General features: G+C 32.8%; 1 protein-coding gene across 1 annotated transcript; it reads left to right on the plus strand.

Moving 5' to 3' along the window:
* Positions 1-10,233: 10,233 nt before the first annotated feature.
* LOC108990818 (glucosamine inositolphosphorylceramide transferase 1-like) lies at positions 10,234-15,388 on the plus strand. The gene is made up of 4 exons (XM_018964916.2): positions 10,234-10,722; positions 10,965-11,087; positions 12,780-12,947; positions 13,392-15,388. The coding sequence occupies exons 1-4, from the start codon at positions 10,360-10,362 to the stop codon at positions 15,072-15,074; spliced, it is 2,337 nt and encodes a 778-aa protein (XP_018820461.1). The 5' UTR covers positions 10,234-10,359; the 3' UTR covers positions 15,075-15,388.
* Positions 15,389-18,328: the final 2,940 nt, after the last annotated feature.

Raw genomic sequence — 18,328 nt, forward strand, 5'->3', positions numbered from 1 at the left:
TACGAAAATTGATTTTAAACTCATCTGGCCCCAAACTTTTCTCTTTTTTTAAATGTGGTAATTTGTAATACTTTTATTATTCAACATTTCTATTTTTATTGTTAAAATGACATTAATGTTTGTTATGACATTAATGTATCTGAAATTCACATTAGTCTGAAAAATCAGATTAAAAGTACTATATTGTGCATAGCCTTGTTTATTATTAACATAGCTTTATTTACTAATGGACATAACATAGCCTTGTTTTCACAAAAATAGATTTCCTGAAAAATATGGACATAATATAGCCTTGTTTATTAATGAAAGTTTTAAAAAGAACTTAATAAAGCGATGACTTCTATTGTAGAGTAATTTGTCCAAGATAGAAACAGCCTATAGCACACACATTAAAAACGATATATGTCCACTGTCAATAATTTCAAAATACAACACTTTCAGCATTACAGTCTATACCAACCTCATCACTTTGCTGAATCAAAATACAAATAATTTTAGCAATGCAGTCCAACCCACTAGTCCACAAAAAATTACAACATAAGCGCCCACAACCTATTCATCCATTTACAAGTTGTGTATCATCCATGTCAAACATAAAAATTAAATTATCCATTTCAACCAAAATAAACTATTCGGGTCTCATAAGGCAAAAGAAAAACAAGCCACTTCAACTGTTCATATACCAGATTCCATCCATAAAAATATGACACCTTAGTTGCTACCTAACCACATGTTTCTCCAGCTCACATGACACATGTGACTGGGCAGCCACTAAAATCGAAACAAAAATAATCTGTCTAGCCAATTACACACGTCCATAAGGTGTGGATGAAAATGTAGATGTATCTCTGAAATGGGACTTTGATACTTCAAAATTTTCCCTTTGAATATTAAGGAAGTATTTTTGTTGTATGGCATTCATGCCAGCAAGATCCAATCTCATCATTTTCGTATTGAATTTTTTTATTCTTTAGTTGAAATTATGAACATCTGTCGCGATCTGCCTTTAACATAACTATTCTCCTCTCTACCATGCACCGGTGTCTATCATCGGTTATTTGAGCTAAGGCCATGTTGATCTCGGCATCATGGCCTTCTAGGGACTTCTGCTTGCTCTCCATTTCTTTCTTAATTTTTTTGCCCGAATGTCTCTCACCGAAAACCTCCATGTTCTCCTTCATAGAGTTGCCCACAACTTCACTTTCCTGCTCAATGGCTGGACTTTTATCGTGTGGCCTTCTTCTCGTATCAAGGGTCATGATTTGTTACTACCATTTTGGTTGGTGTCTCAAAAAACACCAACAGTACTCCATTGTGAAGTTCGATTTCTCCATCTCTTTGTACATAAATTTTGCCTTCTCAATCTATAAAGATGAAGAAATATTGTTAGTTCATAAATCAGCCCTACATAATTACATAATTAAAAGAAAATGTTACATACCTTATTTTGCTCCGTTGCACCACTCGGGTGCAATAATTATACTTGTGCTAAAAATGCACAAAACTTCTCTGTTCATTTTTGAATTGAGGACCAACGATTCATCAAAGAGCCTATAGAACAGTTCACTATGTTTGACTTTTATATTCATGATAAAAATATGAAATTCTATCTTACATTTGAGTGGATTTTTTTATCAATACCCCATATAGCATCAATGATAATATTGAGCCAAGTTGTGAGGCCTCTAAAGTGGAAGATGCACATCTTTGAATTATTTTTGTGGGAGGCCTTTTTTCATTGTCAATGAGAATTGCTTAGACCACAACACTATAATATTGTATTGGGGTGCTATTATAACTTTCTCCTCCATTTTGTAAAAGAGTGGCAAAGAATGGATCATCAATGGTATGTCCATTCTTAAAAAAATTTAAATTTTCAAAGAGTCAACCATAAACATATAGTAATCCATAAACAACTGGAGTAGCTATGCAACTACAGTGAAATATAGCAATTGGAGAAAGCTATTTCAAAGATGCTATCACACAAAGCTTCTGTTGGTATGCAGTATTCTTATTAGGATTTATATGCTTTGATAAAGCTTCTGACAAGTATAAAGACTCCATTAATATGCAACAGGGCTAGATTTATGCTGAAAAGGGAAGGGCTTGGTATGCCTATCAAGTACAAACATAGCCTATCGAGTGCCAATTAGTCATAATTTACCTTGAAAGCAACAAGAATTATAACATGTGACTGGAGAGAGAGATAAAGATTAATGGACTGTTTGGATAGTGAAGTAATTTTATATGAAAGTTTAATAAATATTATTATAATATTATTTTTTAATATTATTATTATTTTAAAACTTAAAAAAATTGAATTGTTTATTATATTTTATGTAGAAATTTAAAAAAATTATAACGATGTGATAAAATAGATTGAGAGTGTTTCTCAATCCAAACATTCTAAAAGATTATTCTTTTGACTATAATAAGAATGAAGTAAGTGAAGCATTATTGAAGATTTTCTTTTTTCTTCTGACTACATAATAAATTAATGTCATTATTTATCTCAACTTTGGTGGGACTTGATTGAAGTTGATGACTCTTTATGTACAGAAACTCTCTCTCAAGTACTGTAATCAATGGACAAAAAATATAATAAAATCATATAGCCTTTTTTCAAAGTTGAGTGTGCAGTTCAACATTAGTATAGAAATTTGAGGGACCAAAGCTTTTGTACTTTTTGCCTAAAACCTTAAAAATATAAAAAGAAGAGCACCATATTAAAATCATTAGAAAAAATTAAAGTGCCCAACCTAATAAGAGTTGCATTCATATGATTTTAACACCATTGCATGGATTGCATCCATAAGAGACCAGACAGGGACAGGATTAAGGCCTCGAGCATGTTATTATATTTTTAGAGTGATCTGCTTGAACTTTCATAAGAAAATTTTTCCAGCAGTCATTGTTAGAACCTATGTTTTGTGTTAAAGTTTTAGATGGTGAATATAATCATTCAATACTTTGAAAAAGATCATGAAACGTCGATCATAGCCTTGTCGTAGGTTAATAAGTGCATTAAAAACACTTATTTTGTCCCAATATTCAGACCAGTTCAAGCAACCCAAAATATTAAGACATGAACATATATGCTTTCCCAACCACCACAAGATTCAAATCAATTCAAGCAAACAAAAACTATCTGAAAAATCGAAAATAGAAGAATGGATGATTGGATTGAAATTTACCCTTGTGAAACACAATAGCGGTCAAGGGAAGAGAGAATCAGCATTCGAGGCAGTCTAGGGCAAATATCGAGTCCTCAAAATCCAGATACTCTGTGTTGCATACCCCTCTTGTCATAATGCTACTCATAATCACGTTTATTGTCATCCTCTTATCATCACATGATGTTGTATTACATTATTAGATATTATTTATTATATTTTATTTATGGACCTATCATTTAATGCCACATCAAAAAATGTTGTGAGGATGATGATAAATATGATGATAAATAGATTTTTCATTTTATAATTAATGAGATAGACAAGAGGAGTATGTGTCCATAAAATGCCATAAAAAAAGCTTAGTATGTTGCTGTTATATATAGTAACTTCCAAGTCATGCTATATGTCCTTTTTGAGATATATGATTTTTTTTTTTTTTTTAGAAGGATCGAACTCAAGATCTCATTTTTTAAGATTTGAGTGTTATGTCATCATGCCATACGAAATATATAAGTTGGTTCATGGTTGTCTATAGTGAAGAAATTGGGCTTCTCTTGGTTTTGAAGCTAGTTTTAACTTATATGTTAGGACTTGCACCTAATAATGTAATATTAGCAAGTCTTTTGTCTTCTTTCAATTTATGAGAAGTTGGCTATACATGAGATACTCATGACATGCTAGCTAATGTTATCATTCATCCTATTTGTTTTTATCTCTAGTTACATATGTTGTATGACATATTTTAAAGAAAAATTCTATTTATTATTTTTATTTTACATAAGATTATTTATTTATTTATTTTTATTTTTAATAAATATGTAATATATAAATAATGAGTAGAATAACTCAATTAATTTAATAAGAATAAAAAAAATTAAAAAAATGTGTAGCGTATAGAATAATGAAAAATAAAATTTTATTTTAAATGATTATTATCAACAAATGTGGTCGATAGGAGATAAAAATATTTAAGAATACAATTATTTTCCATCCCAAGATGACTTGACCATCATGCTATAGTGTCACGCCGTCATCCCATCTCCACTAGCCAAGCTTCAATGACCCACAAATGTTGAAACTATGAAAACGATTAATATTCTCTTTCATATGATGTCCCTTTTGAATATCTCCAACGATCCAAATCCTTGGTTTCATCAAGTCTTTGAAGAAAATTATGTTTTTTGTTTCTTCCTTTTTAATATCCGTTTATGGGTGCGGCACTATGTAACTAAAATTATCAGCCGGAACGAACTTTCTCTTCTCTTTCTTTTCTTTTCATCCCATCCAATTAATATAAACTCTATCTTGAGAAATGTTTTAGGTCGGGTTTGAATATAAAAGTCTTTCAATTTATCTTATTCAATTATTTTTTTTTAATTTTTACATAAAATATAATAAATAATTTAATTTTTTCAAATTTTAAAATAATAATAATATTTAAAAATAATATTTTATTCAACTTTTAATTTTTATTTCAAGATCTCATCTCTATTCACTGTCTAAACATCTCCAAGTCACAAAAGAATTTTACAAACTGACATAATTTAATTGGGTACATCAATTGTAAAATTAATTTTATTATAAAATAGATTTAACAGATCACATAAAATCACACTAATTTATGACTTTATGTCTCCAACCCTTCCAATTAACTCTAGCTCAAATGGAAATCCCAAATCTAGAAAGTTGATTTTCTTTTTTACCAATGCTTGGTGTCTTGTGGTAATTACACCTTTGAATTTTGGTTGAACCATACAGTTTCTAAATCTCTATCCAACTGACGAAACTTTTTTTTTTCGAACCAATCACCAAGTACCGTTCTACACCCACTAAGAGTGTAATCCAAAAAAATATCTCGAAAATGTCATTTGATTTTTTTTTATTAATTTTTTTTATATCTTTAAATATTTTAAAAAAATTCACAACATCATTAAAAAAAAAAAATCACAAAAACCATACGAGACCCACTTTCGGAACAAAGTCTCAGTGGGTTAGTGTCATCCGAACACGATGAAAAAGGAATGAATTCAAAGAGAAAATGTTCTGTCCAGTATTGAAAAAAGAATGTACTTTGGCGATAGTGGGTCCATGTCCAAAAGGCTAAAGCTGTATGCACCACTCCGTTTTCTTTTATTCAAATTTATGGAAATTTCTTAGAAGCCTCCTCGTAGTAGTTGATGATGCTGCTTTTCCAATTCTAGAGCTAAAGGAAGGAATAATTTTCTAATTTTTACAAATAAAAATTTATTATTTCAAACAACTATTCATAAAGAAGTATGCACTTGCTTGGATATAGTCGGTTTAAATAGTGAAAATATTTCATCTCATCTTATTTTATTTTATCATTATAATTTTCTTAAATTTTTATATAAAATATAATAAATAATTTAATTTTTTCAAATCTTAAAATAATAATACTATTAAATTGGTTTGCAATCAGTAAATAATCTGGGCGAGTTTTTGTTTTAAATTAGGTTTATTGTTATGTATTATTTCAAAAATAGATCAAAATGATCACATGAAATTATATTAATTTTTTAATTTATTTTTGTAAAAAATTTTTATAACTTTTCAAATATTCAAAAAACACAGATGGTTTTTTTTTTTTTTTTTTTTCAAGACATGTTAATAGGCTGAATTTTGAGCAAACATCTTGAAGAAAGTTTATTAGTACTTGAACAATATTACAAACAACAAAAGATTAGGATGAGATTGATTAGTCTGAACCAGATACACCTATACATTGCATGCGTTTTGATTTTATTATTATTGTTTTTTAAGGAACCTGATCTTTTGTTCTTGATTATACATTGTCCAGAGTCATTAGTCCATTGACTATTTTATAATTGCTTAATCCCACTAAAGTCCCATCAGTTTTTTTTTTTTTTCCTACATAAGAATGGTGGCTCGTTTTGGTATTATTAGTAATAATCTCGAGGCATCATCCAATTATAAGTCAATAACTAGAGTTTCTGAGACATGCACCTTCGCTTGAATTAAGTAATAAGATCGTCACCATATTATTTGGAATTAATAAAGTTTATTGGTGCAAAGTATTTAATTATTTCATTTCTAAATCTAAATCTTATTATAAATCGAAGGACCAAAACACCTATGTCTTATACTAAATTATTAGTATCAAGGAAAATATTCAAATTAAACAAGTTGGCAGGTTGGAAAGCCAAGCTTCTTTTTCAAGCAAGTAGAACTACTTTAATTAAGTCAGTAGCTATTTCCATCGCAGCTTACACGATGTCCAGTATCCTCATTCCAAAAACGATCGCCCGTAGCATTGACAAATCCTTTATGAAATTTTGGTAGGGTTTTGACCCCAAAAAATCTCATAATTACACTCATAAATCTCGAAGCTCTATTTGTAAACCTAAATCGACAGGAGGGTTAGGCATGAGGTTCACTTCAAGTTTTAACAAGCCTTTTCTGTGCAAATTAGGTTGGTCTCTTCTTAACAAGAACACAAGCCTTTGGAAAACAATTATTTCAAACAAATATCTGAATAATAATTCTTTGTTAGATGCTCAAATCAAACCGAGTTACTCAAAAGTTTGGAAAGGGCTGGTAAAACAAAGAGAGTTCCTTGCCTCTAGCCTATGCCATCAGATTAATAATGGAGCAAGTACTCTTGTATGGAAGAACTCTTGGATCCCCTCTCTATTTCCACCCCTCCCCATTCTATCTTCTCCAGATATTTACAAAGACCTTACCCTAAGAGTCTCTGAGTTAACACTCGAAGAGCCAAGAAGATGGAATACTCTTCTGCTTTAGGCCCTCTTCTCTGAGGAAACAGCCAAAGAAATTGAAAAATTTCCTCTTGCCCATTATAGTTTTCATAATCTGAGGGATAGTATAAAGTGGCTTCATCACTCAAGTGGGAATTTATCTATTAAGTCTATCTATGCTGCTCTAACTCTTCAAATCCATAGTTAAGGCAATGATCAATCTTCTCAAACTTGGAAGAATCTGTGGTCCCTACACATTCAGGATCGTCTTAAGCTCTTTACCTGAAAGGTGCTAAACAATATTCTTCCCACTCTATCCTTGCTAAAACAGTGCATCTCATTTAGTGAGGACCAAATCATTTGTCCAATTTATCATTCTTCGGAGGAAACAGTCTCCCATCTCTTTCTAACTTCTCCATACTCAAGAATACTCTAGAGGCAATCGTCATTGCCTTGAGACATTGAAACCATTGTAGGGTAGGATATCTCTATTTGGGTCTTGGCTATTTTAGAACCAGTCACTAAGTTGCATACTCCTCCTCATGAACCCCAAAATTTTCAAATTTTTGCTATTCTAGCAATGGATAGTATTTGGTTCTATAAAAATCATATTACACATGGATCTCAATCAATTCCTATAAATCAGTTTGTGGAAAAGGCCCTTAGGCTTTACCAAGAACATAGCAGGGCTTGGGAAATGAAGAACAATATTGAAAGTTTCATGTGGAATCCCCCTCCCAAAGCTCAGGTCTCAGTTTCTTTTGATGTAACAATTTGACAGTTAGACATTACGGCAATTGCAGTGTGTAGGGATCATTCAGGAAAAATTGTTGGATGTGTAATTAAATTTACAAGAAATTGCAACTCAAATTGTGGAAAGGCACTAGCAGCCTTCATAGGAATCCGTTTGGCAGCAGGGAAAGAATGGAAGAGCATTGTTATTGAATGTGACTCCCAGGTTGTGATTTCAACCCTGAAAATCCATGTCAAAACTCATATTGGATCATAGAATGCTTGATAAGAGATTCAAAAACACCGTTTAACAACTTTGAAAGCTGGAAAGAATTTAAAATTCATCGGGTTTAGAACCGATGTGCTCATTCCATTGCGCAATGGGCATCCTCAAACTCAATGTTTATAGATATACCTAGAACCAAAATACCAATGTCTATTGAATTTCTACAGTGGGAAGGACCCACCCAATTACTCTGTATATTAGTTAGATTACTGCTTTTAATTAAATTTTAGTTGGTATGCTTCTTCTTGTACTATGGATCCTTTGAGTAATGGAAGTTTTATCAGTTTGGAAGAAAAAAAAAATTATTAGTATTAAATTTAAATAAAATGAAGAGATTATACATTTTTTTTCCCACTAGATAGAAGGTCAGTCCATACTCACGGTTCCCAATTCCGCTTTGCCCTTTTAACCTACAATATTTGATTAAGAGAAATGTTTTAGTTACTAAAGAATTTCGTAAAAATAAATTTATAAATTGATGTTATTTCGTACAGTACGTCAGATTATAAAATTATTTTTATTGTAAAACAAATCTAACATATTACATAAAATCATGTCAATTTATAAAAATTTTTAAGAAATATATTTGCGGTTATAACACTTATCTTTGATTAATTGAAAGAGATAATGACATTTGGGTAACAATTCTACTTCTTTTCTTCCATTGTTACTTTCCATCCTGTTGCTTTACCGCCCAAGCATTGAATTAAACACCAAGGCAATTCAACAGATGTAGTATAAGATACTAACCTAAGCTAATTTATACTTGTGACGGTGTCGGAATCAGATTTTTCATGTTAAATTTGATCGAAGTTAGAGGTGGAGGGTTTTTCTGACTGACTCCGACTCCAACATCATTAACCATATGTTATAAAATATATATTAACTCTATACAATTATTTTACATAGTAATCATATATATATATATATAACATATACTTATATTGAAGTCTATAACTTATGTTCAATACTATACTAGTAGAAGTGCTAATATTTATGTCATAACATATTTATAGTATCGCACTCGTATGTATATATTCACTGTTAAATACTAGTTAGTATGTATACTAATACATATCTAGTTAAATATGAGTCATGTACTATTACTAATTTATGATACGTATATAGCAATATACTATGTGTGCTACTAAATTAATATCAAATGTATGCTATATAATTGATGCTATGTATATAGTAACTTCTACAATATATTATGTGAATATCACAATCTCGTGAAAGTGTTTGGTGGGTTTGAAATGAGAGAAATAAATTTTGAGTTCTGCTATATATAGTTACTTTTGCATATTCTTTGTACACTCTACTGATGTGATTGGTCAAATCAGTTATTTTATATTAAAAAAAAGTTATGTAGCCAATCAAATTAGTGAAGTGCACAAAGAGTATGCAAAAGTAACTGCACATAAAATTTTTGATAAATTTTTACACATTGAAATTCTACTCTAACTCCGACATTTGTCCTATTTTACATAATAGATTCCAATAGTATGAGAGGCAGAGCCGAATGTCAGATTTGATCTTCGATTAAATCAGAGTCGAAGTCGGAATTGAGATTTTTGAGTTTCAACTTTGACAATGTCGGTGCTCAACTATAGCATAAACCTTATAAATTTCTTAAAAATTAATGCTAACCTATGGTATTTTTAGTTAATATATAGTCCCTACCATCTTTAAATAACCTCTCACATGTTTATTACTGTTCATTGCGCTTATCAATGAGCATTGCAATGAATAGGAATGAGAATGTGAGGATCCCATGTTTGGCATGTAAATCTATGTGGATCTAATTTTTTTTATAAAATAACTACGAGTAAGTAAGATTTGTATATGTAAAACTTGTATAAAGTATTATTATTTATTTAAAAAAAAGTAATACTACGTACAAATGTTAAGTGTGGAAATCTATAGGGAAAAAAAAAAGAGATTATACCATAAAAATGTGTAAAATATCATTTTTTATTTATTTATAAAATATGCTTTCTGACAAAAAAACCTACACAAAATCTTTTAGGCATTACCTTTCTCCGACCTAATCGCATAATCCACCCGTAATACTCCCACTGGTCAAACTCCTATCACTCGGAAGATTCCAAAATTAATTGCTTTATTTTTATATATATAAATACATAATTTTGGTCGTGAAACTTGGCCGCCATGGGCCGCGAGTATCAAATAACTCCACACTCTCACAAAAACAGCGGAAGTAGAAGAGAATAATTCACTGACCATAGATGTCACGGAGGTGGGGGAGTGTATATATATATATATATATGTATAGATGTGTATTTTTATTTTGATAAAGAGTGTGTAGTTTCAGACGACCTTTAGAAGTGCAACTGACCGTACCGTCGAGTGATGCTACGTCGGCTTGAGGGGAAGGTTGCACGACGAATTTGTGCGTGTCTCCGGTATGGGTGGTTCGAGTCCGACGACGGCTGCGGTGGGTTGCGGCGGTGCCTCTAATGGCGGTGGTTCCAGTAGTAGCTTCTGCGACATGGGCGTGAGATGCTGGTGCGGGTGGCGGTGCAGGGAAAACCAGCACGGCGGCCCCCACTGGTTTTTCTCGTCCGCATTCGTCTTCTTCCTGGGTTGCTTCGTTCTCTTGGGATCGGTTGCCACGCTCTACGCCTGGCTCGCCTTCACGCCCAACTTCCGTAAGCCTCTGGCTGGTTCTGGCTTCTCCTCGCTTGGCTGCCAGGAGGACAATGAGGGGTCTTGGTCGGTTGGTGTTTTCTACGGGGACTCTCCCTTCTCTCTCAAACCCATCGAAGCGGTGAGTTTCATTCATGCCCTGCCTCTCTTCACTTCTTATTAAATAAACCAACAACAAAAGTGGATTTTTTTTTTTTTTTTGTTATTGAGAAATGTATAAATCTTTTTAACATGATTTTTATTTATTTTTTGTTGGTGTTGGGTTTTTTTTTTTTTTTTTGGTGTTTATGGTATAAAAAGATTGTGGGTTTGTCTTGGATTTTGGAACTATTCTTCACTTTGGGCTCGGAAAATTTGATGCAGATGAATGTGTGGAAGGATGGGAGTGCGGCGTGGCCGGTGGCTAATCCTGTGCTGACGTGTGCTTCTGTTTCTGATGCTGGCTTCCCTAGCAACTTTGTTGCTGATCCTTTTCTTTATGCTCAGGTATTAATTGAATTTGATATTGGATTTTTTTTTTCCTTCGAGTTTCATTTTCTTTACTTTGTCGAGGTTTTATCTATTTTTTGTCTTCTTGTAAATAATTGAGCGCTGTGTTATAACTTGCGACGCAACTAATTGGGTAATGCTTTTAGGAATCCAAGAATTCCACCTGCAGACACCCATGCGTTATAAACGAACGTATCATTGTCTTTTACTATTCTTTTGATACGAGTTTCGTATTAGTAGGGTTTGAAAATATTGTATTTGCTTTAGCTTGTGACTTGTGATCTCTATTTATAGCTAATTTGTTTTATAATCTGGGCCAGGGGATCTCATCCATGATGTTATTGCAATTTTTTATTAGAAAGGTTAAATGTTCTGTTTGTTTTGTAAAATTCATAAGGTTCTGTTACAAGGAGCATGCAAACATGGAAACAGTTGATCTTCATGGTGTAAGGTTTTAAGTGATTTTGCAGTGCTGCATATATGATCTGTGTTTATTCTCGCCTCTTCATCTCTAAGGTCTAAGAGTTGCAGTTCAATTAGTATCTTTTGAGGCTCCCATGGATTGAAGGTTGACTAATGTTTCAAGTGTGAGAATTCAGCGAGTTGTGATGTTTTGTTGTTTTCATGTGTACGCAAAACAAGATAAAAATAAAAAATAAAAATAGAACAAAAACACTTCATTGGGAGAAAGAAACTGCCGTAATGCACAATTAGCCAGGGAATGCCTTTTTTTTTTTTTTTTTTAATTCGAAATCAACAATTGTGAGCATAAGAGTCCTCTTCTAAAAGACTTAGATATAAATTACAGTAGCTATTCTTTTTTTGTGCCATATAATGGGAAATGTTTCTTCTGGAGGTCTCTTTTGTCTCTGTTATTTATTGGGCCTCACTTACTTCTTTCCTTATTCATAATTTTTAATTTTTTTTTTAAAAAAGGAGGGAGTTGTTATTGTGGCGTTACCTTGGCTTGGTTCTGCCCAATATTTTGGTGCTGAGACAAAGGCAAAGGAAAGGGTGACTAGGGGAACGCTGCGTTCCCCTGGTTTTTAACACACCTATGTAGCTCTTCCTTGAAATATGACCTCCATCTCACTTTTAAATAACTGTCACTCTTCTTTGATATATACCCTTCATCTCACATTTAACTATATAAGTAAGTGTCCCACCCCTTGAGTTTTCTGTATGTCAGATCACCCTGGTTGTTCACTAAAAGATGAGACAATTATACTGGCTAAATTTAAGTAAAGTTTACTTCTACAGGAAAAATTAAAGGCATAATGTTAGGTGGCATTAAGCTATTGTTTTCTTTAATGTTATAATCAGAAGAGAAATGCTTGGTCTACAAAGAAAGTTTTACAAAGGAAGTTTACAGATCAATGTGGCTTGATATAGTAGGTTAGATTGTAACACTCTTTTTTAGTGTAAAGCAGATCCGATTAAACCATGTCAGTTTGTAAACTTACTTTTCTACAAAAACTTCTCTAATTAGAATTTTGAATTTTGAATTTTGAATTTTGTAGATGAATTGTAAGGTTTATAAGTTTCTATTAGTATGTACCCTTTGTAAAGTCAAACTATACTTTGTTATCATTAGTAACAATTCTTCTTTAGTTTAAGTTTCTTCATTGTTACTTCCTTTGGAAAATTAACTTTCTCATCTTGTTCAACTGTTCTGGCATCATGTTTCAGGGAGATACACTTTACCTATTCTATGAAACTAAGAATTCAATCACTTTGCAAGGAGACATTGGAGTCACTAAAAGTACTGATAAGGGAGCGACGTGGCAACAAGTGGGCATTGCCTTGGACGAGGACTGGCATCTCTCTTATCCATATGTGTTTGACTACCTTGGCGAAGTAAAACTTTAATGTCTTTAGTGCATGCACACATGGACACATCAAATAATTAAATATCCTTGAGCTCCTTATAACATTATTCTACGCCAATTGCAAGCTAGAAAATGGACTCATAAATAATGTTTTATCTGTGACATCAACATATCAAAATCCTGTACAAGATTATACCCTAAAAGATAAGATGGAATATGTGGAAGCCCTTGAGATGGGTTATAAGTCCAATTCCAAGGTCCCGTGATTATAAGTTTCAGGACCAGAAAATTCCACCTGATGCCCGTCCAAGTGGGCCCAGTAACACTTTCAGTGTCACTCATGTTAAATATAGTCGTCGAGGAATCTAGTAGAGGATACAAGTAAACACTTGATGTTTTCCGTCAACTGAATATTTCAGTGAAAGATTTATGTATGATTGCATTGTCTAATTTTTCTTATTGTTTCCCACAGATTTATATGATGCCCGAGAGTAGTGAGAAAGGGGAACTTCGTCTTTACCGTGCACTCAAATTTCCTTTACAATGGACACTGGATAAGGTCATTATGAAAAAGCCCCTTGTTGATTCCGTCGTCATTAACTATGATGGAAAGTATTGGCTTTTTGGTTCTGATCACAGTGGTTTTGGTGCCAGCAAGAATGGACATTTGGAGATCTGGTATAGCAGCTCACCTTTTGGTCCTTGGAAACCACACAAGAAGAACCCTGTATACAATACCGACAGGACCTTGGGGGCTCGAAACGGAGGGAGACCCTTTTTCTACAATGGAAACCTTTATCGCATTGGTCAAGACTGTGGTGAAACATATGGGAGACGTGTGCGCATCTTCAAAGTAGAACTTCTCAAAGAAGATGAATTTAAAGAAGTTGAAGTCCCCTTAGGCTTAATAGAGCCTAATAAAGGTCGTAATGCATGGAATGGTGGTCGCTATCATCAACTTGATGTGCAACAGCTAAGTTCTGGTGAGTGGGTTGGGGTTATGGATGGGGACCGTGTAGCTTCAGGAGATCCATCCTGGCGGTTCATTCTTGGTTGTGCTTCCGTTGCAGTTGTTGCTGTCCTTGTTGTACTGCTTGGCGTGCTACTTGGAGCTGTGAAGTGTATTATTCCCCTGAACTGGTGCATTCACAACTCGGGAAAGAGAAGTTGTGTGTTTTTGGCTTTGGAAAGGTCAAATCTGCTTTCTTCAAAAGTGAGGCGGTTTTGCAGCCGCTTGAACAGAGCACCTTCGTTTATACGAGGATGGATAAGACCTAATACCTATTATGGGCGACTAGTTATTGCTATAATATTTGTTGTTGGCATTGCACTAACATGCACAGGGGTTAAATATATCTATGGGGGCAACGGTGCTGAAGAAGCTTACCTGTGGAAAGGTCACTACTCGCAGTTCACATTATTAACAATGACATATGAAGCTAGGGTCTGGAATTTGAAACTCTATGTGAAGCATTATTCAAGGTGCTCTTCCGTGCGGGAAATTGTTGTGGTGTGGAACAAGGGGATACCTCCTAAATTGAGTGATCTGGACTCAGCAGTTCCCATTAGGATCAGAGTAGAAAAGGAAAACTCACTGAATAATCGGTTCAAAATGGATCCCTTGATAAAGACCCGTGCTGTTCTGGAGCTTGACGATGACATTATGATGACTTGTGATGATATTGAGCGGGGTTTTAACGTATGGCGTCAGCACCCAGATCGTATTGTTGGGTTCTACCCCCGACTCATTGATGGAAGCCCATTGAAGTATAGGGGTGAAAAATATGCCCGAAGACATAAAGGGTATAACATGATTCTTACAGGGGCAGCTTTCATTGATAGTCAAGTAGCCTTTGAGAGGTATTGGGGTGAGGCAGCCATGCAAGGGAGGGAATTGGTCAATAAGTACTTTAACTGCGAGGACATACTACTAAATTTCTTGTATGCAAATGCAAGCTCATCTAAGGCTGTAGAATATGTAAGACCAGTTTGGGCAATAGATACATCGAAGTTATCAGGTGCGGCAATTAGCCAAAACACAAAAGTGCATTACCAGTTAAGAAGCAACTGCCTCCTGAAATTTTCTGAGATGTATGGAAGTTTGGCTGGCCGTAAGTGGGAATTTGATGGGCGGAAGGATGGTTGGGATACATAGTGACACAAGAATTATAATTGCAAAGCATTGACTCTTCCATCTTGCTCTTTCTTCCCTCATTTGGTATCATTTTTTGGTTATTTTCTGTTCATCCTTTTCCCCTGTTGTGGATTGTTTTGGGGAACATTAGGTATCATCAATAGCTTTTGGCTGTAGAATGTATATTGGTTTTGTCAGTTTTTTCTTTTTGGGAAGTGATCAAAGATGGGTTCCTTTCAAAATGTGTTCATCTTCCCTCTTTCCTTTGGATATTGGGTTAGAATCCTGGTAAAACAGCGTTTAATGCAAAGATATTCCATGCTTGAGATGCTAAATTTGGTTGGTGTGGTGCTTTTCGATTACATGAAATGAAATTGAAATATATATTTTAATGCATTTCACTGCATTTATTTTTGACACGTTAAAATGCATCAACAAGATTCATCTTCAAATGAGGGAACAAGGAGAGATTCAGAAGGATATTATCGTGAGTTAAGATATCAAGAATCATCATGACATAACATCTAATTGAGCCAGAGTATGAGTTGAATCTTTCTTCCGTTAAAGTCAGCACGACAGGTTGTAATATTAGGGATGATGGCTCGTTTGAACTTTGAATAGCTTTAAATAACCTGAAGTGAATTCCCTTGTGAGCATTGGTATTTGACTAGTCTCAAATTCAAAATTCGGCTAAAACTAAATGTTTTATATAAAAGCCAAAGCCATTCAAATATAACCCGACTAGGTAAAAATAAGTAAAAATAATAATATAATATTATTTTTTTCATATTTTGCCAGTGCTACACTAAGCATATGTTAATTAATAATTTAGAAATTATTAAATGATTAATTAACATATGGTTAGTGTTAACATTAGAATGTAAACAATCAAAACTTTAGAAATTAAATATATTAATTAATAATTTCTAAATTATTAATTATCATACGGTTACTGTTAACATTATAATGCAAACAATCAAAAGTTTGAAAATTAAATATGGGTATGATCTGTGAACAGTGACTAACCAGTTTCACCTAAAGGACTTTAGCTAGTCCAATGCAGCTCATTTAAGTAGAACTAAACTATATTTTAGAATACTTTACTTGCATTTAGCTAGATAATAATGCATGGAATTAGTTGAAAATGCTCAGGCAACAAAAACTGCTAAAATAGCTGATCAAAGAAACAATGCATGCTTCGACAGAAGGGTTCAAAGGAGATCCAAATATGTTGCAGCAAATTACTATTATATATCATGATATACACATGAGCTACAATGGCAAGGCAAGCAGCTACATATCAAAGTAGATCTTACTACAATGAAAGAGGGAGATCGAGGAAGGTGATGATCCGGCAGCACGGAGTTTTTTTAAATTTTCTAAAATATAATTCTCATCAATACAAATTCCCACAATTTCTGTTAAACCACCCCCACCCCCCCAAACAAAAAATAATAATAATAATTTTCATAAAATTAAAAAAATCTCTCATTAACTTTTTTTAAAATATATTTGTAATGGGGTTTTATTCCTATATACTTTAAATTTTCCTGATTTATTTTTAAGAAACTTCTCAACTCATTTCATCTAATCTAATTATTATAATTTTTTCAAATTCTCATATAAAATAAAATAAACAATTCAACTTTTTTAAATCTAAATCTAAAAACAAAAATAATATTAAGAAAATCTATTCTAACAATATTTTATTTAATTTATTAATTTTAATCTTTAACTCATCCTATTTTATTTAAGAAAACAAATGAGACGGCTTCTTAGACTAGCATAGAATGTGATAAAAATATTGGGTCGTCATACAAACTTGTAAAAATAATTTATTTAGAAGTTGTAAAAACTTATTGTATGTTATGTTTATCACTCTTACTCCAAACTTTAAAATTTCACTAAGAATAAGAACTTCAAAAATAAAAATTTTTTATTTGAAGCTAATGAAATTCTTAGCCATGCATGTCATCATGGTCTTGATACAACATCTCACTTAGCATTCCAGACATTCTTCTGTTCTGGTTTCTTAACTTGACCCTATCCGATCATGATGAACTTGTTCTCTGGGAAAGGGACAAAAGATCGAAAAGGATCGAGATTCCATGGTTTCTTTCATCAGTCACACACTGCATGCCTACCTAATTTCTCATGCTCCACGTCCACGTCACGTGCATGTTCATGAAACAGACGTACACACAGAGATAGAGATTATCCATGCATGCATGCTACCTGCATTCTGGGTTAATATCCATAAAAAAAAATATATATAATTAATCACTATTTATAAATAAAAATATTTTGTTCTTTGAAACCAGAGACACAACAAATGAAAGCTTATCAACTGGGAAAAAGAAATCAAAATAATTATTATTTTACGTCTCATATTTTATAAAAAAATTATAAGTGTGAGACGTGTGATATGAACAGTTACTGATTTGTATCAAAACTCTATCTATAAAATTAATTTAAATTTTCCAATTAATTATTGGGCTGGATCCCTTTAATTGACTGCATGAGCTTGAGCTTGAGCTTGCTGCAGTGTGTGATAGTTTCATGCATCATGCATTTGTTGGACCACAACGATTGAGAGTGTAACAATTCAATTCTCCCACTGCTCAGTTTCGGTCCCATGATTTCATATTGATTGTGACCAAAAATAAATTTATATCTTATTCTCTTATATAACTTTATTTTTTATTTATTTATTTATTAAAATAGAGGATCAGATCTTTAGTCTCTAAAACTGGAATATCATTCAACCGATGAGCTCAAACATTTTAATGTACTTGCTAAGCTAAAAGCACTGAAAATGTGTATCTTCCATCAGTACTGCATCTGTCCCATTCCCTTTGTTGTCTGAGCACTTTTTTGACGGTTTGACCACCTCGATTTTCACTTTTCCAAACTCTTCCCTTTGGCTTTCAAAAAGCAAAAGCGACATCTTCTCCCTACAAAAAATATTAATGATAATAAATATATCCTGCAAATTAATTCCTTTCAAATTATAACTTTTTTATTTATTTATTTATCCCACAGTGCTGACTGCATAAATTTTTGATTTGGTTTTGTGTGTGTTGTATTGTTTAAACAAGCTTTAATGTATAGTATTCTCTACAAAATTAGAAGAATTTTGAATGACATTATCTTATACCTCGTTTGGTTATATAGTTCAAATTAGATGATAAGAGATATTTTATTGATATTATAATATAATTTTTATTTTAAAATTAAAAAAATTAAATTATTTATTATATTTTATATAAAAATTT

The sequence above is a fragment of the Juglans regia genome, chromosome 5 (assembly GCF_001411555.2).
Source record: "Juglans regia cultivar Chandler chromosome 5, Walnut 2.0, whole genome shotgun sequence".
NCBI lineage: Eukaryota > Viridiplantae > Streptophyta > Magnoliopsida > Fagales > Juglandaceae > Juglans > Juglans regia.

What these genes read in the sequence shown, in the direction of transcription:
- LOC108990818 (XM_018964916.2), top strand. Translation starts at nt 10,360, where the DNA reads ATGGGTGGTTCGAGTCCGACGACGGCTGCGGTGGGTTGCGGCGGTGCC. An exon ending in CTCTCAAACCCATCGAAGCG is followed by an intron (nt 10,723 to 10,964) that starts GTGAGTTTCATT and finishes AATTTGATGCAG; the next exon opens with ATGAATGTGTGGAAGGATGG. An exon ending in ATCCTTTTCTTTATGCTCAG is followed by an intron (nt 11,088 to 12,779) that starts GTATTAATTGAA and finishes ATCATGTTTCAG; the next exon opens with GGAGATACACTTTACCTATT.